The 23,161-nt window shown below is 28.8% G+C and overlaps 1 protein-coding gene across 1 annotated transcript in view; it reads left to right on the forward strand.

The window, feature by feature from the left end:
- Nucleotides 1–23,161, forward strand: part of LOC100742753 (neurotrimin-like) — a 252,618-nt gene that overhangs the window by 223,905 nt on the left and 5,552 nt on the right. Inside the window, exons 5-8 of the mRNA XM_012386579.3 lie at nt 4,428–4,556; nt 4,659–4,796; nt 17,923–18,072; nt 22,905–22,970. Of these exons, the coding sequence (XP_012242002.1) occupies nt 4,428–4,556; nt 4,659–4,796; nt 17,923–18,072; nt 22,905–22,970 (483 nt within the window). The remainder of the gene's footprint in view (nt 1–4,427; nt 4,557–4,658; nt 4,797–17,922; nt 18,073–22,904; nt 22,971–23,161) is intronic.

The following is a 23,161-nucleotide window of genomic DNA, read 5'->3' on the forward strand; positions in this document are numbered from 1 at the left end:
GATTTTCTGAAAAAATTTGTAATGATTCTACTTTAGTTTCCCATGTTTTTAATTTTTTAAGTAAAATTATATTATGCAGACTGTTGCAGAATAAGGACTAAATATTTTTAATTTAACGAGGAAAGATAAATATGTCACAAAGCAAATGATAGAATTTCAGTTTTCTGGGATATTTCGGAATGATAAATAGGACATTTTAATTAAGAAAAAATATTTAATATAGTGTTATAAAACATACGTCTTGGGATACTTTCAATTTTCATTCTTCTTATTCGACACTCTACATTTACTCGAGAATATAACCAAATTATATTTGCTATAACGCGATATAATCAGACGTTCTCCGAGTAAACTACAATTAACAAGAAATTCATGACAAGCGTTATGTACACCATGCAATTCGCCAGGAATGCATTCAGAGCATCGAATGCTTACTCAGATTAAACGGACTAACAAAAAGCCAGGAACGGACGCAGTATCGAAGGTGCAGAAGTAAAGAGCGACTCGGTCAGTTAACATTAATTTCGACCACGCTATTATGGATTTCTTGCGATGTGGAATCAACGCTGCTGTTTCATAAATGATTGCCGACCTGCTAAATGAATCGATGAACAAGCTATATACAGGTACAGGTTAATACGAATAAATACGGTTTTCAGTAAGGTAAATTATGCGTGAAACTTTACAAAGTACTTAACGTAAGAAGTATTTGCTTCATGAATTGTTATTAATGATTATCGAAACAATTATTTTCAACTATTTGGAATTGTTTAGTTTTGCAATGACATTTCAACTGTATAATTTACTGACAAATTACAATTTAGTCAATTAGTATTCAAAGAGAATGACGGAGAGAAATTCTAGAATGCTAATTCTATCCATGATATGCCTACGCATTTTAATCCAACGTTTTTCCAACTATGTTCGGAATATAATATATAGTTTTCTCTTTTATACCTCACGCTGTGTTTCTAACGCAGAAATAAGCTAAAGTTTTAGACTCAACCTTTTTTTACGTGCGACACCGTCCTGAAGAGGGACGACTTTGAAATTTTACCGAGTAAGTTCAAATAAAAACGTTACATGTGCATATACTATCATTTTATTTGTCTAATTCGTGCTTATATTTACAGCCATACTTATATTTCTTTTATCCCAAAAATAGTGTATTTAAAACGAAAAAATTATGATAACATTTAAATAATGAAACTTATATTTAATCATGTATTAAGAATGAAGAATTAGTAATTAGAAAATTAATTTTTAATAACTTTTCTTTTAGTCAAACAAAGAGCTTAATTTTTAGTTACATTACAAAAATAAATTATATTAATTACACACTAATTAATGTAACATTTGATAATCTAGAAAAAATGAGAAGATATCTTTACTTTGAATCGATTAGTTCAAAGTTAAAAGTATAGCTTTATTGTAATTTTGTACAATGTGGCATAGATAGCGAAGATAAGTAAGAACATACAAGAAAAATGTATGCAACGAAGACTTATTATCAGATACTATTTTATATTTATATTCTTCTAAATGTTCTCTAAATATATTGCATTTTTAAATATGTATTATTAGAAACCTAATAAAAACATAAGAAATATGCATTTTCAGAGAATCTCTGTATAATATGTAAACATGGAAACTGGCATTTTGTAATTTGAAACTATTATGTTTGAATATAGTACCATCATAGCTATGTAAATATGTAAATGTAATGTAAAAAGTAGAACCAGCAAAACGTATAAGTACATGTAACACATATATAACATGTACAAGTACACGGTAACGTGTATAACATGTATAAATACACGGCTACATGAATATATATAAGTACGTCATATCATGTCTTACTTCATAGGAGTCTCATGGGCTACAAGTGCAAAAGTATTTATAAAAAAGTATTGATAAAAGAAATAACGGTTTATTATGCGTTAAAAAAGTTACTATATTATTATCTGAAATATTATGGGAACTAAATTGATCATTTTACATAACAAAATAATTAGTCATTTCTAAACAGGAAAAATTTGAAAAAAATAACCTGGAGGCAAATATTTTATGCATCATACTGAGGAGTAGAAAAATTCTATCTGAGAGATCTCGCATTTCTCCAAATAACTGAAATTTTTAGCTAGTAAAGTCTGGTGGAACAATATACAGTGACGAGCAAAAGTGTAAATACACTCCGCTGATCTTATGTAAAGGGCGATACCACGACTAATTTTTCAAGTGATCGGTAAAGATTAGATAACAATAACTACAAACTACGTCTGATTAACGAAATGTAATAGTTCATTTTCATTAACATTAATAATGTACAGGATATTTTATAATAATTGTGTTTTGAAACAATGTTTACAGTTTTGCACGTATCGTCAGAAACGGTTATGATAACATGTAAATGTCAGGGAAACGAAACTGTCAATAAGCACTGATTGTCCACTGTTTCGCTGTCAACTGTTCCACACCATTGTTAGATTACTTTTCAGTTTGATATGCTTAATCCAAGATGAAGCCACTTAGTGAAGATAAAAAGAACAGTATTATTTCTTTGTGTGATAAAGGTTTGTCGTTGCGGCAAATTACAGAGAAATGTGGTGTCAGTCATACGATAGTTGCAAGAATAAAAAAAAAGTATGTTAGTGCACTAATTTCTTCACAAAATAGTAGAACGCGACTTATTTCGGATAGAACAGCACGTGAAATTGCACACTGTATTCGGTCGAAAGTGGACGAAATACTAGGTTGAAACCTTAATTCGATGAGTATAATTAAAGTGCAAAACTGTAAACATGGTTTGAGATGTCCATTTTTGTAAAATGTTCTGTACATTATTAATGTTAATGAAAATGAACTATTACATTTCGTTAATCAGACGCAGCTTGTAGTTTCTGTTACCTAATCATTACCGATCACTTGAAAAATTAGTCGTATTATCGCCTTTTACATAAAATTAGCGGAGTGTGTTTATACTTTGCTCGTTACTGTATATATACTTACAAGACATGGAAGCAATGATTTAAAACCAGCAATAAGAAGACTTTTTGCGCAAAAATTATTCGAAAACATAGAATGAAATATTACAATAGTTTATAGAAGTTTTATATAGTTTTATTGAGATTAAAGAATTTCTGACAATAAATATACTTACATATACATTTGATTTATCTGTTAGCTCTAAAATTACATAAAACGAACAGTTATAATAAACAGTTAACAAAGTGTTTAAATGTATAAAAATTTAAGAATCCATCAATCAGTACGCATTAATGAATTAAATAAAATATTCGTAAATTAATGAATTAATAAAATATTTGACAATTATTTAATATTTGATATATATTGTTATTAATATTTATGGACTTTAAAAGTCATATAAAGATTGATCATTTTCAAAGTTCATTGTCACAAACAACTGTAGTAGTAATAGTTCTTTTCATGTTTCTGTAGTATTTTTTTTCATTAAAAACATCCTGTGTATGAATACCACCATATAACATGTAATATTCCATCGCAATATATAACTAAAGCGAAACGTAGAAAAAAGTTATGTATGTATATGTATAATTGCACTTAAAAACAGAAAAAGAAGAAGTCAGATTCGCTTTTTATACGAGTCTACTGTGACTTCTAAAAAGAAAAACATAGTCTAAACGTAAAATGTACGAGACTGCAGTTTGGATATACGGTATTGGACGGAAGTATTCGTACACCTTTTAAAACAGAATAGCTTTTTTAAGATTAACCCAAACAACTGGAGTTTTCTTCTTCGAGATCCTACCAATTGGCATAAGTGAGACGCGCTTTTAAATTTTAGGCCGAAAGTCGTGGAAAACTGCAATTTTTACGGCTTTTAAACATTGCGTTAATAACTCATAGCAACTTTAACCGGTTTCGATGAAATTTTTAGTGTGTATTTTTTTTTACGTGTCATCTAGTAAACTAATCCTTCTAACTTCTAAAAAAGTCCAATTTCAAAAAAGTTATTGTGTTTTAAAGGGTGTACGAATGCTTTTATCCGATACTGTAGTGAAAACCATTTGGCCGCTGATGCTACAAAAGCTTCGAGTTTAGTATTTAATTGATTAAAACCATTCGGTTGTAGCAAAGAGAAGTTTATAGGGGTGTATTATTGGGAAACGTAGTTGAACATTCTCTTACTCCGCAAAGGTTTTGCAACTTTGAAGCACATGAAGTATTTCATTTCAATGCATCGTTAACGTTCTAAAATTTTACTATTTGAATACAAGTTAATGAAATATCTTGATGTGTGTACACAGGAAAAGTACTTTCTAATAGTATCAATTCACTATGTTATTATGATAAAACAATTTAAAATATACCTCGCAATGGTGTTCAATTAGTCTTATAAAAAATTTCCTTATGATGATTTTAATGAGCATTTGATTTTGTTACAGTGAGAATTGTGGAAGGATTTATTTTCAATATCACTAAAATAAATCGATTGCAAATGGGTGCATATCTGTGCATCGCTTCAAATGGTATACCACCTACAGTCAGTAAAAGAATAATGCTTACAGTACAGTGTGAGTATCTTCTCTTATAGCATTCTGTATATAATTTTATAACTTTATGCATACAGTATTACATGTTCTTTACAGTAAGACAAATTTAATTTATACTTGCAGTTAGTCCAATGATTTCAATTCAAAATCAATTGGTTGGAGCACAAGAGGGACAAAGGATGACTTTAGAGTGTAATTCGGAAGCTTTCCCAAAGTCGATCAATTATTGGACAAAGGAAAACAACGAAATTATAAAAAATGGTATTTTGACTTAAATATTATAGAATTGCAGTTCGAATGCATTTAGTTATATTAAACTTTTTTACACATTTACGTAGACAAATATAAAAATTATAATAATACTTCATTAATATTGATTAAATGGATTCGTTAGTATTGATTATATCTTTTCAATTTTCCGAATTACTCCAAGCAAAATAAACGCACATAAGTAAATATAAATTTATATGAATTCGATAAAGTTAATAGCTTTTTGTGATTGAGTAACCAAAAGAATGAACATTCCAAAATTTATATAAAGCTCACCAGATGTTATATTTGTATACGTTTGTGTGGAGCATAATAACTTGTTACATTTAGATAAAATGAATCGCACTCTTCTTATTGACATTTCATCCTAGCTGAACTAATATTTCATACAATATCTCTGTGCAACGTCCATTTGTCATCTCTGGTTATAACACGCAAGTAAAGTAAAGTAAACCAATAATGTTACTGTCAATCATGTTTCTTATTTTTAATCCATGTAATACACAGATATCTATCCTTAAAACTACCTTACGCGTATACAGGGTGCCCCAGTTTTTTTTTTTTTTTTAATTCTATCAATATATTTTATAGATATAAATAAAAGAATGATATTATATAGACATAGGTCATTTCTAATTTTACTAGAAAATTGTAAGAAATATTTAAATTGATCATTATAGATTGACAATAAAGATAATCACTATTACACCCTATAACAATTTTTCATCATCCCTAACAATACATTTTGATAAAATACGGTTTGATTTATAATTCATCATATCAATCATATTGATGCTTATTCTATACACGCTGTGGTCTATACATATCCTATTCCATATACTTTGCTGTTGAAGACCAAAATATTGTTTCTTACGTTATAACATATCTTTGTTACAACTTTGTAATAGGACATCAAACAGCCTGTTCCGAGATTGAAACACCTTATATACATTTATTATTCATATCGGATAAATAATGTCTTAACTCTGAAGATCATTTAGATGACGTTCCTTTGAAATATTATCTTAAAAAGAATGAGTGCCAATGAAAAATTTTAATGGAAATAAATTGAATTTTATTAAATATTTTATGAAAGTCAGCATTTTCATGTTATATGTTTACATTTCTATTAATTTCGTTTAGTATGTTGAATATAATTTCAAATTGTTATAAAAACAATATTGATAAATAAATGTCGAAATTAAATATAATTTGATTAACGATTTGTAGGTCCCAAATCTTCATATCTGTTAAATCAGACTTTTTTAACAGATTTAATTCCTTGAAGTTAGTATATACATTCCTTTTGTGCCTCGTACAGTTTTAACCCTATCTCAAAAGGCTCGAATGCTTTAAAATGTTAAAGACTGTAATGATTACTATTATACATGTTCCAATTCATTATTCGAGGCATACATAACGCTACTAGCATGGACAATTGACGTTTCAACATACTGATATTATTGTATCAAGTCGGCTTTATAACAATCATTGAATTCTGCTAGTTCTATTCAGTGCAGAAAGAATTACTTCTACGTCTGCCCCATTAACTAGATCCCTATGAACTATCTTCCACTTCTTCCTGTATGGTGTCTTCAATGTAGTTCACTATCGTCATCCATGTCCTTTTTTATTGTCGCATATTTAACTTTCGTCCAAGCATACAACGCTTGTAACAATAATAACAACAATATACATGTGTATAACAGCAATCCTTCACATTTAATTGCTTGCGCAATAGTATCATTGTTCATTAACAAAAAGTTTTGTAGAAGACTAAATTGTTTATATGCGAAACGTAATTTCTAATTCCTATTCAGATCATGAAACGTTCGAATAACAGAGTCAGATAATAGAAAATTCGGATAATCAAGATTCTACTGTACTATTTATATAATTTTCAGTTTTCAACTGTCAAATGATTCGATTCCAAGCTTCATGATATTTATTGGAGAGGAAATGGTGCCTTAAATCGAAGTGAACGTATACGACATTATTAATTTAAAATAACAGGGATAACGAAACGAAGAGATGCTTTCGCGTTTACGTGCTTGTATTCCTGGACTGCTAATTCACTGAAGAGCGATTGAACCGTACTGACTAGTTAATGTTGTTTTATTAACGAGTGTACGCACAGTACACGACACATATGTACCGTACATTACTGGGACAGTCTAACAACGTCACAGTTGGATACGGGGAAATGCATGGATCCATAATTACGTCGAATAATGAGAGTTCGGTACTAAACTTTTCACGTGTGAGGATTATTTACATAATGTTTTATTGTTTTACATAGATATATGTGTGTGCACACTACTTGCATACTATTTTACGCAACCTGTTAAACTACCGATTCGAAAATTCGGAATATTTATATTCTTTTATCGTTATTTCATATATATTTTTATTTGCATGCGAAATCAAATTCTTGATGGTCAGCGATATTTTAATCTTGTTAGAGAAATTTGTACTTGTTTCACTAACAGTATATCTAAACAATCCCAAAATTTTTTATGAAATTATACATTAGCAACACTGTCTATAATATGATATAAATATTAATCTTTGGTACCGTTTTGTTTCATCAATGTATAAAAGCCAAAATTATACGTTAATATCATAGTAAATTTGTTCTATCAAAATATTTGAATAATTAAGTTTGTTTAATAGATTATTTTAAACCTATGAAAAAGATTACTTATATAATTTTGACTTATATAATTATAACTTATATAATTATTTATCTGAATTTGATTTCATATGTATGAAACTATAAAAGAATTAAAATAAATACAAATTTTCATGATTTCACAGAAGCGTTCTACGTTAAATTAATATAAACATAAATTAAACAATAATTTATTTTACTTTTACTCCAATATACGAGCACAATATTATTACACATATTTAATTTGCAGAATATTTTCGTTTCCGTACATTCATAAAATTTTAAAGAGGGACATTTAGGTGTATTTATAAGATAAACGGCCAAAGAATATCTGTCATAAATGAATTTCTCATATTTTGTATGTTTGATACTACTAAGTCAGTCAGTCAACCCAATTTTTAATATCTTAATTAATACGTTAATCACTTTACTACTTTATAATTTACTGCTTCAATATTGAACTTGTCAAAATTTATTATAAAAGATTAGCTTACATAACAGAGATGTTAGTGTTTCGCTATTTATATCTGTATTGTGATAGTAAATGTTTGAACGCATTGACGTTGTTTGCGCTAACATAGCGACAGGAAAAAACAACGTTCAACATGGACCATCCTAGTGTTGCTGTCGCCGTCGAGTACATATGAGTGCATGTTCGCGTAATTATTTCAGATAATGAGACACGATATTTGTATGGTAATTATTCGGAATAATGCATCCTCGGATCTGTTAATGCGTCTAATTGCTTTAGACTCAGTAATGCAGATACAGTAAGAAAGCCAACGATACAGACGCTATGATCCTTATGTACAGGGTTGCTAATTACGCAACTAATTAGGTTAATTTTAGATGTTGTTTGCACAAAATCTCACAACGAAAGGTGCTTTACCATTAAGGATCAATGGTGTAGGTAGAATCGATACTAATTTTATGCGTTAGATTCGATGGGTATTGGTACTTACATAGGTACATCTTTCATTTGTAACGCTTATTTTATTCATTATCCTAATATTGTTCATAGCCACTATTTAAATCAAATATATTATATTTACATTATATTAGTTCTAATTAATTAATAGAAACAGGTTAAACATCAAGTAATACAAAATGTTACAGATTTGTTATTATTATCTTAAATATAACGTGTATCACTTTATCATTATTACACTGTTATTCTCATGTTGCTATTAAATATTACAAGAAATCGTAAAAATTATTTACAATATAAACAATATGAATCTATTTAATCCGAAAATACCTATCATCTAGTAGTAAGAGCATGCATAGGTATTGTTTGATATAGCTAAATATTCGGTGTTATAAATTGCGCGGTATGGCGTGGTGATAATTGCATTATAGCACCATATAAGCCTAACTGATTTCATCTCTACTAGTTACATTGGGTGGAATAGAGAAACTGAAAATTACAAATAGGTTATCACGACATGTTACGTTATGTTCTATTCTGAATGTTAGTTCCGCGATGCCCTGCAGTCTCCCAATATAACAGCTACGAGCTACGACATGCTTTACGATTTAACGTCCATCTGATATTCAGCTTCATTAATCTGGATTCAATACAGTGAAACTGTATTGAAACTGTATTGAAACAGATAATGAAGCAGATATTAAATATACTCTCGTATTTTTATATTTCATTATTAGGTAAAATAAATAAATGGATATAATTACTCTAATAATAATAACTATCATGGTAATTCTCCCTTACAACCTTTCTTCATTTTTCATTTTTATAATAGACGACGAATAAAATTCGGGGAAAATAGACAGATAACATTTATAGTAACACTTGTTTAATAGTCCTCACTTGATCCTGGATCTGCGAGAATCCAGATCTTACGAAAATGAGGCGAATTAGGTATTGCAAGAATTTCCTGCCGTTATTTGTCTCGTATTTGCTCGCTGCTTGTCTCTTATTGTCAGTGTGTTGGAACGAAAACGAGGAACAACGGGAAAAAACAGAAACGGAAGAAAATATCATTTGAGCAATAGTCAGCTTTGCATTACCACTTTTACGGAAATGGTTCAAAATTTCAAATTCAAATTTCAAATTTAATAAATTTTATACAAAAACACAAGACTATTATTTGAAAATATTCTCAAATAGGAAATAACACATATATATTTGTAACTGGTAACAAATAAAGATATTTCAAATACTAGTTTTGTAAAGTATAAATATTCTATTTCTCTTATTTAAAAAAATGTTGAATCTGTACATACATAATTCATCAGCCATGAATTAAAATATAGTGTATGTATATTAATGAGTAGACAAATAAAAAGTTCAATAACTGGATGGAACAAAATTTAAAAATCCCTGTTTTTTCTACATTTTACATCTCTTTCTATTAGAATTCTAAACTTTAGACGTATATATCTATGAAAATGTTTACTTTGTTCCTTTTCTGTTGGTTGTTGTTATGTTAACAATGTGTTAAAAGTTTTATTATTCTTAATTTATCTATGTCCAACGTTAAGTACATCACAATAATTCTCGTATATTAAACAAGACAGGTTGCTCTAAAAATAAATACGCATAATTTGGTTAACAGAATTATTTCAGAGGTATATTAACACAATTCTTTGGACGAGAAATAAAATTTTTAATACACATAACTGTACCTGCGACAATTTACAATTAAAATACCATCTAAAACACACTATCGCGAAAACCTCCTTTTTTCTTTTCTTTTTTTTTTTTTTTTTTGTTGCATTAAACAGGAATCAGAAAACGCAGAAAATGTATTCAATTGTCACTGAAAGTAACATAGATATTTAACCATTGATAGATTATGTTTTCCGGGCGTTTTGATACATGATATATATGTCCGCTGTCTCGAGTTCGATCACATACGCAAATTTTAGTCGATGATGAATTGATTTCATAATGAATTACATACAAATTTTAATGTAAAAATATAACAAAGAAAATGAATTTTATACAAATTTAATATCCTCAGACGAGTCAAAATTTGACTATCTAAATTTCTTTTCTTTATGTGGTGTTAACATTCGATCGCTAAGAATTATATGGTGCAGTTTAATGACTCGATAATGTACATGTAATGATTTGCTGAACAATAATATATTTGGAATGAGAGCGATGCTGGAAAAATATCGCATTTAAAAACATACGACCATATATAGAAATTCTGCAGCTACAATTTACGTGTAACGAAATGAGAAAGAAAATTTTTCGGTTGAATCCTCGTTTATATTTGATACGAACGTTCAATACTTAAAGAGGAGAAATGAATTGATGGCAAAAAATCTGATAATATTTATTTCATATCAAATTCGATCATTTCAATTACATATATACATATGTATATAGTTGTACGTTGCACAATGATTAAGAAATGTTGAAAGTGAATCTAATGGTATATTTATACATGTATATATAATATAATTTCTATTAGAATTCTGGCCGTAGCTCTACTCTCAGATCTAATAATGTACACGTACAAACCATTATTCGCAAGTTAGAAATGTGAAATATGTGTGGTCCTACCCATTACAAACTCCTATAAATTTTAGAAGTAACACGTGCCATACGTGTATTATTTATTATTTGTATGAAATTTATCATTTCCTGGAATCTGAAGAAATATTATTTGCATACAGAAAAATTTTACTTTTAGGCACTTGTGACTAAACCCTGTCTTTATATAAAACATTGGATTGTAACATAAATAAATGCGATCAAATAAAGAAACATATCGAGTTTAACCGAACTTATTTATTTTTCAATCCAATAGAAATTTATGTGATATAATATGTAATCAAGAATGAAAGAGAGGCGAATATAAAACACGAAGAAATAAACTAAAGAAGAAAAAGTAGATAGAAATCAATATGATTTAGAAAAATACGATTTTCATTCTTGAATTTTACCACTTCCCGTTAACTGGATGTTCCCCGCGCAACGATGCAATCTTAGATTATTGGATAGCAACGAATACATATCACGCGGACAAAACTAAAATACGGATGGTGCTGAAGTAACCTCTGTATGAGAGTAGCGTGCCCCGGGCTACTTACCAATGCCATTACTATCCTTTCACCCCTCTCTCTGGCATTGCGCTATTCTAACTCATCCGTTCTTTCCGCATCACGATGACTCGCACCCTTCTCGACTATCTCAAACCAGACGTTTTCTGGACCTAGCTTCGCTGAACCGTGTATACAACTTTAATGACTCGTGATTGTCATGACTTCTGCTCTTTGCGCCGCTCTTTTCGCTCGTAACGTGCGGTTTACCGAGGGAAAACGATGTCTGCTATGTTATTAATTCCTGAGCGAAAGTTTCAGCTAACGAACCTCTCTCGTAAAAGTACCTTCCAATTTCTCGGCTTTCTTCTATGCTATGTAATTGTCTCATATCCTTTAGGTATCGAAGGACTAGAAATTTTAATTTATATGTGCATACCTTGTCCATCGTATTTAAGGTATTTGTCGCTCCTCTATTTCCCGATGGTTAACCTTCTTCTCAAGATATTTGATATGAAGAAGGTGTTTTAGATCTTTCCAAATCGGTATTTTCAATATTTCAATTTTCAGTATTTAATACGCAGTTAGAAATATGAAAACGTTACCACATTATCTTTTTTGCTACAAATTTTTGTTCACTTTTAATTTTATTTCTGTACAATAAAAATCCTGATCCCATATTCATTTAATTGATTACTCATCATAAATATTATAATTTTATCCATTGAACTTACCGTTATTCTTTCAGGATAATGGTATAGGTAGTTAGACAGATCCGATAAATTTAATAACTGAAATGACTACTCCAGAAATAATCTACAGTATTAATATGATTTTAAAAATTTATAGGATGTTAAAAAGTTGTTAAAATATTAATTAAAATCCCGTATCGATAATTAGCATGTTGAGTACATTACTAATGAACGAAGACACGATAAGAACGGAAATATTGGTATCTATAACTTTCCGAGTAAAAGTAATTTTATATCCGAAAATCCATTGGACGTCTAGCGTGGTAATGCTCGGCAACGCAGTTCAACGTCGTTAAACTTTTTCATCTGCTTTCCAAACTCAAAGCCGGCGAAAGTTTTTCTTCCGTTTGCAACGGTCGATAGAGCCACTACATAAATGCATTCTACCTTTCCACCGTCGTTTCCTTCTTCTCTTTTCCTTCTTCTCATCCTGTATCTCTCAGGAAGTTTCCCTCTAGCTAAGAAAATACTTCTCTGCTTTACCGCAGATCATTACACTCTATACCTAGATTTCACTCTCATCTGATTCTCGCACGATCTCAAATTGTTAATTACAAAATCCTTTCTCTCTGACCCGATATTCCTCATGCAACATTTCACTGTATATTACAGCAGATATTTCATTCTCCCTTCAAAATATTTTTCTTCTCTAAGACATTTTTTGTTTAGAACAAATTATCTTCAAATAATGACATGGCTAATACTATCATCGTAAAGTGATCATGAAGTTATAGATACATATTTATCCTACAGTACATCTCCACAAAACCGAACATATAGAGACATTCGTAACTATTTCAAGGAAAACCATATTGATGCGCGTAGTAGGGAAGTGGGGACCGGACGTACCGAGTGGCTCACAAGGAGTTTGTGTTTTTAGTTTTACTTTTATTTTACTATGGCATGACGTAGGGCATAGATAGGCGAATGTAGTCCTCTGTGCTGTCAGTGGAGACGTTCATCGATTTGAACAATACCGATCGGTGTAGTGGAGACACACCTTTAGAATCAGTTTACAAAGGAATCCGTGTACCCGCCGGGTATAAATTTCAAGTCTCTACTGTTGGTATGTAAAGTCGTTCAGGATTTGAAACATTTAAAATAAAATAAAAGGGGCTTTGTTTGGATCCAAGCCCTTTAAATATCCAATATGAAAAGGTCTTGTTTTGAAAACTAAATATTTTTTTACACTTTATTCATTCGCCTTTAATTTTTAAATTTCTTAAAAGGTAATAACGCACACAGATTACAATAAAATAGCATAATATACTATAACATAAATAAATATAGTACTTGGATGTTCTATTATGAATATATATCGTCTGAGAATCAATTTCCTTTTTTAGTACAGTAACAAAGGTATTACCTTTATTATAGGTTCACTATCTGAAATTAATCCTGTGATGCTATATAATATTCTAATCCCATTTCAACATTGTTCGAGGCCGTAATGAGCACATAGCGTGATCAGCTTTCATACTACAAGCTAGTTTTTATTTCATTTTTGATAGGATGCCGTGTGAAATTTTCTCATTGTAGGTGTCGTGAATTTTACCAAATATATGAATATGTAACAGCTAAAACGAAAATCGTGATAATTGAGAAATGCATTGCATTATGGTAAAAAATGGTTTTTCAAATAAATCAGTCTTTTGACTGCATAAAAAGCGACCCTATTTACATTTTGTATTCGTTTCATATTTTCGACAGATGTTTCACAAATTTCGGACATACATTTAAAAAAGTAACAAATACCTTCGAAATTTTATATTTCCATTGAAATGACAAAAAATATCTCAACGTAAGAAAGTTGTAGAGCCCGAAAAATTAAACTTAACATTTCTCACATTTTCGATAATTGTATATCATTCTCATATTACAAGTTCTAAAGTTACATCAGATATATATACATTTTGTTACATATAACTACAATTGTTATTTCATTTTATTTACGGAATTATTCACGTAACGTGCGTAATTCTTCTCCGCCAAATTAATTTAAATGCGCGTGTGAAAAGAGTAAAGAGTCAGAACAATTTACCAATTCAATGAAGGTTCATTTTCATGATGTATAAGCATTCATGCGTGAAACCTTAATGTCTGCTTTTATACTCGATGAAGCATAAAGTGCACTATAGAATTCAAATGAATCAAAATCGATTGATACTTGTAAATATATAATAAAATATTACATTATTTCAAATTGCATTATTTATAACATCATCCACCAATCATAAAACTAAGTAATGTAATATATTTTTTACATAACTAAAATAAGTACACGTGATTTCTGTATTAACTCTTCTATTGTTAAAACAATTTAAATTTCCCTAATGTTCACATGGTTTGTCGCGCTTAAAATTCTTCTGATTGAAAAATGTTCACTTCTCTAGATTGCCTATTTTATTGTAATAAAGATATATAGAATGTACATAATACACAAAACTATACACATAAAGAATTCAAAGTACCTGTTATAATATTTATCGGATTAAGTAAATCACTTCTTAATACCTATTTCTTTGTTCATAGCCCTAAAAATGTGAATCTGTATAGACGCATTACGCAAATATTTCTATCCATTTTTTAATATTTAGAAGATACCATTTTCATCTAGGATGCAACTTATTTACCTTTCGTTAAAATTTATTCCAAAATCCCTTAGAAATATGAACAAATTCTTTTCTGTTAGTTCTATAAAAATTTATTAATTAAATGAGATTCTACAAAGTTTTTGTCAAAATTAGCTACGGTATAGACATGTTACATCCATTGCATTTGAAACATATATATTTATAGCATTCCTGCTTTCTTATGTATTTTAAAGGGTGTTATCTAGAGTTTCAGCAAAAGGTTCTACCCCTTAACTTCATTTTCTCCGATGTTCGTATATAAACTTGAAAATATAAATCATGTTATACTACCTCAAACGAGCAAAAATCTACCAACTAGAATATTGTTATTATTATTACTGTGGCGACACAGATCGTCAGAGCTAAATCGAATGTTGTCGCTAACAGGATCGACTATAACAATATTTTATCTTTAGTAGAGTACAAGGAGAAGCTAAAGAACAGAGAACCATATCATGCAGACTACAAAAAAGCAGTAAAGTATGTGAATTAAAAATAAGATGGCTCAGTACAAAAAATATAGTAATTATGAAATTATGTTTTGATACATATATATCCATACTCATAATTATATATTATAGAAATTTAACAATGTAATTATATGTTTCATACAATAAATAAGAATATATGCTAGATAAATTTTATAACTCGATAATTCATTATATATATTCATTATACTACATCATTCGTTACCAATGATCCAAATGGATTGTACAACAAATAAAATTTAAATAAGAAGAACCTATCGAGAATTTTTATAGACGTTGAGGTTTCATTAATTAAAATGTGAAGATATACTTACATATATTTATATGTCCACAATTAATGAAATCTACTTTGAACATATTTAGTCAAGGATTAATCCAATATATGCGTTAAATGAAAACACTTCATTTCACATTTTGTATATATTTTCTCATGCAGAATAACATTTTACCGATTATCTGTTCTTCTGCAGTCTGGAATTGCTCACCTTAAACAAGTTTTCAAACCCGATTTTAGCACAGATGAAGCCTCCTACACAAATAACTTGCTTTTATGTGAAGAAAATATAAAAATAAATTATTACAAAGATTCTTTTATATAAAAGTATTTCATCATCGTTGTAATTGAAAAATAGGTAAAATAACTTATTAAAGTAGCTTCTTACTCGCGGAACATTCTTTAAATTGTATAATTAATATTGTTGAAAATGACAACGTGAGTTCGTGCTCGCCATTCATATGCAGATGCGTTAGTTATAAGAAATAGTGACTAGAGGATAATCCTAGTTACAATCGATAGATTTAATCGATAGGCTTAAGATGCCTTTTTGTTTTGTTTTTTTTTTTTTTTTTTGAGCCAGAACGGTGTGATAGATTTATCCATTCAATAAAATAATAACTATTCTGATCTTACCCCTGAGTATAGAAATAACAACAAATATAATAGTTAGTAGGTATACCATAGAATTTTGCATATTCCGCGTCAGTAATAAATATTTCAAATCGTTATAATTCTGATTGTAGATGTTACGTTGTTTTATCGAATTGTTTTAATAAATGTTATATACATATAATACTTACCACGTTTGGTTTTTAACGCACAATAGTCGTAAATAACTTGAATAACTATTCACAATAAAAAGCAATAATGTAACTTTTGATAAAAATTTTAATATACAGAGATTTTAATACCGGTAAATTATATTTTTTCTGAATAATTACAAACCATTAACTTATTTAGGAATAACAAAACTTGCTCACATGCACAGCAGCAATCTTTAGTTTTTATATACATTCTTCAATATAGTTTTCATTATATTATATTTATCAACATTTTTTAATTTTATATAAACGTCCTCATTCATTTCTTAAATGTTTAAAAAGTTAATAGTGATATTTATTTGTGAAATATGTTAATAGTACTTATCGATACCCAAAATTAGAATAAAGGAGAAAAATTAAAAAATTGCAATTTTTGATAAGCATAAATAAGCATTTTATAATGCGCAAATATTTAAAAAACCGGTGCTTATTGGTTTTACATTGTTAAAATAACATTAAAAAAGACTTGATTAATAGAAAATGCATCGTCACAATTTAATATACAATGCATAACAAGTAAGGACGTAAAAATAAAATGCACATATTTAACTTACAACATTGCGTATTAATTTTATACGTACTTATTTCCGATACGCATTTATTTTATAATTCAACGAATTAAAACATTATCATATTTTGTCAAATCTTAATTAATACGAAATATACTTAATGTAAATATATTCGAAAAAGCCTTAAAATATAAAAATTACACCATTTACTAATATCATATTCTGTAAATATTTTTTATATTATGCTTAAAAGGTATTGGAACGAGATGCGCTATTTATACATTATATGAGAATATTTGCTATCGAGTGTAGCTAAATTGCAATTAGGTCGTAACTATTATTTCAAATACGACAGCACCTTCCAACATATCCGCAAAGTCTAAATATAAATTATATGACACATATGGACAGAAATTTTAAAAACATTACAGAATTATGAAACAGCAAACGAAGAACCTAAGGATATTTGGAATAATATAGGAACAAAATAGGCAAAAAAATTAGTTGATATACTAGATTGTCTGAAATGTGTTATTAAATGCAAAGTCTGCCTGATAAAATATTAATTTTTATATGTGGATTATATTTCTAAGACTAATTCTGAAAGTAGGAGTACTTCTATGTCATTAATTATTTGAAATTTTTACTTATATCCCTGTTTTCGTTACACTGAATTTTTATATTACGATAATGTTTATATCTGTTGAAAGCTCAATTATCAATCATTTAATAATTGGGCGATCGGGAGTACAAATATTTCTACTTTTGTAATTCACTTCATTTATGAATTGAACAAATATTCAATCTTTAATATCTTTTGTATAAAATTTATTATAAATTCGACATCATTATCAGTCATCCATTATTTATGTATTATTATAAAATTATTCCTGTAGCATATTTATGTTGTAAAATAATTACATATAGATCTTGTTTAATACTTTGTTTTCAGGAGAAAAATACAATCAAACTTTCTCATATAATGAGTATAAAGTACACATGAAACTTACGATATCATCGGTGGAAATGTCCGATTATGGAACATACAAATGCATATCAAAGAATTCTCTAGGGGAAACAGATGGCAGTATTAAGCTGTATCGTAAGTATATCTTTCACATTATATTTATCCTTTAATAGCAAAAATGTACACTTCACGTTATTAAAAAAAAGACAGCAAGTACATTAGTATCAAATTACATCAAATATGTATTACAAATAATAATACAATAGTATATAAAATACACTAAATACTTTATAAATAATTTGAAAAAATAAATTTTTAAGATATAAGAAAAATATCGTTTATTATAGTACTAGAAATATCTTAATATCTTCAAATGTTGTAAAATCGTAAAGTTCAAGTGAAAAGACTAACGAAACTGAAATATTGCGCTGACGTGACATTAAACTTAAAGAGATTAAGCAACTTGAGTAACATGACTTGAGCTATACAAATATTAGAAAATATTGAAAAAGTCTTTTACTAATTCTATAAAACAGTGATAACGTGTATACGCAATGAATGGACAAGAAGACGATAATGAAGTAAGTAATGAATAAAGTAATTATTGAAATCGTCACGATTCTTTTGATAAAAGGTGAGTGAATTGAACGGTATTCACACAGTGTGCTTTTAATAAATGAGTTGACGCGCGACCACCTGGTGCCAGCAACAACGCTGCAGTTTCAACAAAATGCACGTCGCAGAATATAGATTAAACGAGAAATATCTTTCTCAGTTGGTTTGTTCATTCTTAAAATACGATTTAATTAATTCATCGCACATTCTCTGCTTTACGTATGTAATTATAATTATAGATTTATAAGGCAAGTTTAAAAAAGGAAACAAGATTCCAATAACAAAGAATCAGTCGGTGATAAGACAATAAAACGATGCGAATTAAGAATCTTCATGTCATGATTCTATTTGAAATTATAATTATTTCGCGAGAAAAGCGAATTTAAGTATAAGCTTTTCATTTAACTTTGTCTAAAGCGCGTATTATCTATTAATGATAATATAACAAATATTTGTTTATTCCTCTGTAAAATTATATTTCATTTAAAAAAACAATAATTAATATTACTATTCCATTAAATTACGAATTTAATGTAAAAAATGTGCGAAGGTTACTATTACGCTACTAACTTTTGGACAAAAGCTTACGTCAAAGAAAAATAAATAATTCATTTTAGATACTCTCAGAATATCTAGGTACATGAGAATGAAATCTTTATATCAGTCTACAAAAGCGTTTGCAAGATTGCCATGTTGGCCGTTATAGAAGAAATACCTTCATCTAACGACCATATTCTAGTATCGATCCGAACTTTTCCTTGGTTAATAGGTTTCGCAAAGAAAGACCTTGGTCGTAACAGGTTTTCTTAAATCGAGAATTCTAGCTCGTTATTGTTCTTACTATTATTTACGTTACTGACGACCATTTTCGCGAAATTGAAGTCTAATTTTTAAGGCAGCCGCTCTTCTCTCTGTACGATTCTCAATATGTATGTATTTAATTGGTGAAACTGCTTTGTTTAGGGCACCCATCTCCAATGATTTTAATTTTCATATATGTTATTAAAGTCACCCTCCTGAGTGACTATTACCGTGTACTTTCCAGTACAATGGAAAATAGCAGAAATAATATTAATATTAAAACCTGGAAAAAATTCTGATGCAGTGAAAGATTTATCAGCAGTCAAATAAATTCTGTTACGGTTGAAAAACAGTTAGTACTTGAATACCAACTTGAACTTAAATGCAAATACGAAACAACTTAACAAATATATCATTTAGTCCGAAAAATAAATCAATCATTTAAAGAAAAAAGTACTACTTTACGGATTTCATCGATACTTCGCAAGCCTATGATAAAGAGTAACACGAAGGCTTATTATAACAATCAAAAAATGTGTACCATTTAATCTATATAGAGTATTAAAATTTTATCTGAAATATAGATTCTTTACAGTGAGGTATAAGGAAGTACAGGCAGATGTAGTACCTATCAATTTTGGAGCATTACAAGGGAGTGTGCTTGGCCCAATGCAGTATATTTTACATGCCGCAGATATGCCAATTTCCCAAGATTGCCGCACAGTTATCTTCGCAAATGATACGGCAATCATCCACGCATGTAGATCTACAGAATGCATCAGACAATTCAGAGAACAGCTTAAATAATATTTAAGAATGGTTACAAAAATGGAAAATTAGAGCCAATGCAAACAAGTCAATCTATGTAGCTTTTATTGAGAGGAAGTGTATGCGTCACCTAATTACGTTAAGTAGAAAAATAATGCCTCCAGCAGACTGTGCCAAATACTTTCGTATGCATTTAAACCGTAAATTCAACTAGAGAAAGCATATCTGACAAAAAAGGAAATCTAAATCAGCTTCATTTTAATCAACTTATATTTCAACTTCAAAACAAAAATGAATAAATGTATATTAAATTCATATGGACACATAGCATAAAACTGTGGGGTTTAGCGTCCACTTCAAATGTTGAAATTTTGGAACGATTTCAATAAAAAATCTTACGAATATACACGAATACATCACGTTCAAAAACATTTACAGAAACTATTCCACCATATCAGTATACTTACCAAACAACTACTTGAAGAGATATCAAACCGACGAGGATACAAGCTCTTCAATAATTCGGACATAAAAGATAGATTCTAAACAATTTCGTGTAAAACGTACCATGAATTAAATTACAGAAAATAAAATAAATTACAAATCAATGAGTACATTATTTACAAATTGCACAAAATTGTACCTTATGTAATGATATTTGCCTATTGTTATCTTTTTTATAACTGGTTGCAGATAAATAAGGAGTAAAAGAAATATTTTTCCTCTTAGAAATGAACGGATGTATAAACATTAGTGGCTGATCTTTCTCTCTTGAAATAATTTTTCACTTCTACAGGAGAAACGATTATTGTTTTTCATACTTTACGTTCTACTCGACATATGTATACATAAAATTTCATTAAAATCGAACTTCTGTTATCATTGTAAATTTTGTCATGGAGAACATGCAATTCTTAGAGTTCACCAAGTCCATAAATGACCTTGTATGTTCATCTCTTGTTTAAATATGTTTAGATTGCTATTTTATATGACATATATGTATAATAAATATATATATATGCATACAATTAATATCCAATTATTTTGTATCCAATTAATATAAACTGCACAAATTAAGTTTCACGATCATGTTCAATATTATTTAATACATTTAGCAGAAATTTTCGGATAGATATCAGAAAGCAATTTATCGTTTCGATAAAGTGTGAGCCTTTCTGTCCTGAAAATCGTATTTCCTGGAAAGTGGTGCGAGCCGTAAATCACCGATAACAGCCACTGTCACTCTGTTTTCTGACAAAAAGAATCCACGGCTATCTATTGAACTGTAATTGTAGGTTTTCTGGTTGGTCTACTCGTAGGTGGTACTTCTTAACTTCGTGCTTTAATCAGTCACCGACTCGATACATTACAACGAAATCAATTGAATAACTCTTCACTTGCGGTGATCGCGATTTAATACATATTTGCATTTTAAATTTTCCTTCCGATAGGTTGTCAGAGAAAACAAAAACCGAGTTAACCAATTTATGGAATTGGATAATAACTTTCTTAATGGCTACGAGAACCCGGCATAGAAGACCTTTCTGTAATCGATACTTTCATGCAATTTTCATGACGGCTCATATCGGGTGTCTCGCAAAATTCAGACAAGCTGTATTTTTACAATTAGATTAGACAAATGAAATGACATGAAATAAAATTAATCTTTTAACACATCTAGAGAGTACGATTTCTTTTGTTTTCTATACAAATCTAAAACCAATTAATACACTTATTTTTCAAAATTATTGATTTAAAAGTTATTCCAATTTTAAACTAGATTTCCTTTAGTTATAGAATTAAAATTAATAAAGTATCTAAATCTATTTCAATTTGATAGAAATAAGGCGGGTAGGGCGCATTAACACAGCTGATTCTTAGACAAATAGATTATTACATCCAAATTGTTAACAGTATAGGTAATAAGTTAACTCGTCTTTTTTCAAATTTAAATCTTTGGTTATTTTCTTGTTGTAGAGTACATATAGTATGAAGGATATTCAAATAATTCTTTATTATTCTTCATTTTCCGTCTTAACCGTTTTTGATACATGAATGAACTCTCTACCTAAAATTTTTTTAAGTTTCAAATGATTTGGATATTGCTAATTCAATGAAAATACGTATTACCTCTTAAAATTCATTATAAAAGAAAATTAGTACCCAGTTTGATAGTCACTATAGCAAAGAATATTACATTAGCGTTATTTAGACGCACTAATACATAAAAAAGCGTAAAATTAATATACATATGAACAATATCTCGTACTATTCAATTTTGTTTTATAAGATGTTTTTACATATTTTTTGATACATTCTTTTATAATTCAGAATAGAAGTGTCATAATTTTTTCTAGTGCATGTACAAAGATTACACCTATTATAATGCAATTCCTATAATAAAGAATCATTATAACCTTTAGCCCATAAATCGTATTTGTTATAAAAATATTTATCGTTAGTATTAGACTATTTAAACCATTTATATATTACAGTTTGTCACAATTAGTTATATAATATTTAACGAGCTCGGAGTTAATATGAATAAATGTATAACTTAACTGAAATATTTGTAATGATAGTAATGATGTTTATAATAATAATAATAATAATAATAATAATAATAATAATAATAATAATAATAATAATAATAATAATAATAATCATGATACTACTTAAAATAATAGTGATAATCTTAGTACCTATGCAATAACAATCAATTATATGAATGTAAATTTAAACTCAAATTGCATAAATTTTATTCAAAATTATGTATTTTGCAGATATTCCAACACCAACGACACAGCCGAGAATTACAACTACTACTCCAACCTCTACTAGTGAAGAAGGTAAGTGTATAAGGTGCACTAACAGAAATTTATAGTTACAATTAGAAGCTTTCGAAATTCATTACCGTACTTACCTACATTATACGATAGCATTACAAAAGATGATAAGGAATTTATAGTACGTAATTTCGTAAATTGTGCAGAATATATCAAAATGAAAATGAATGTAACGGAAATTCAATTACGTTTAA

Source organism: Bombus impatiens, unplaced genomic scaffold, assembly GCF_000188095.3.
Source record: "Bombus impatiens unplaced genomic scaffold, BIMP_2.2 scf_0396, whole genome shotgun sequence".
In the NCBI taxonomy this organism is placed as follows: domain Eukaryota; kingdom Metazoa; phylum Arthropoda; class Insecta; order Hymenoptera; family Apidae; genus Bombus; species Bombus impatiens.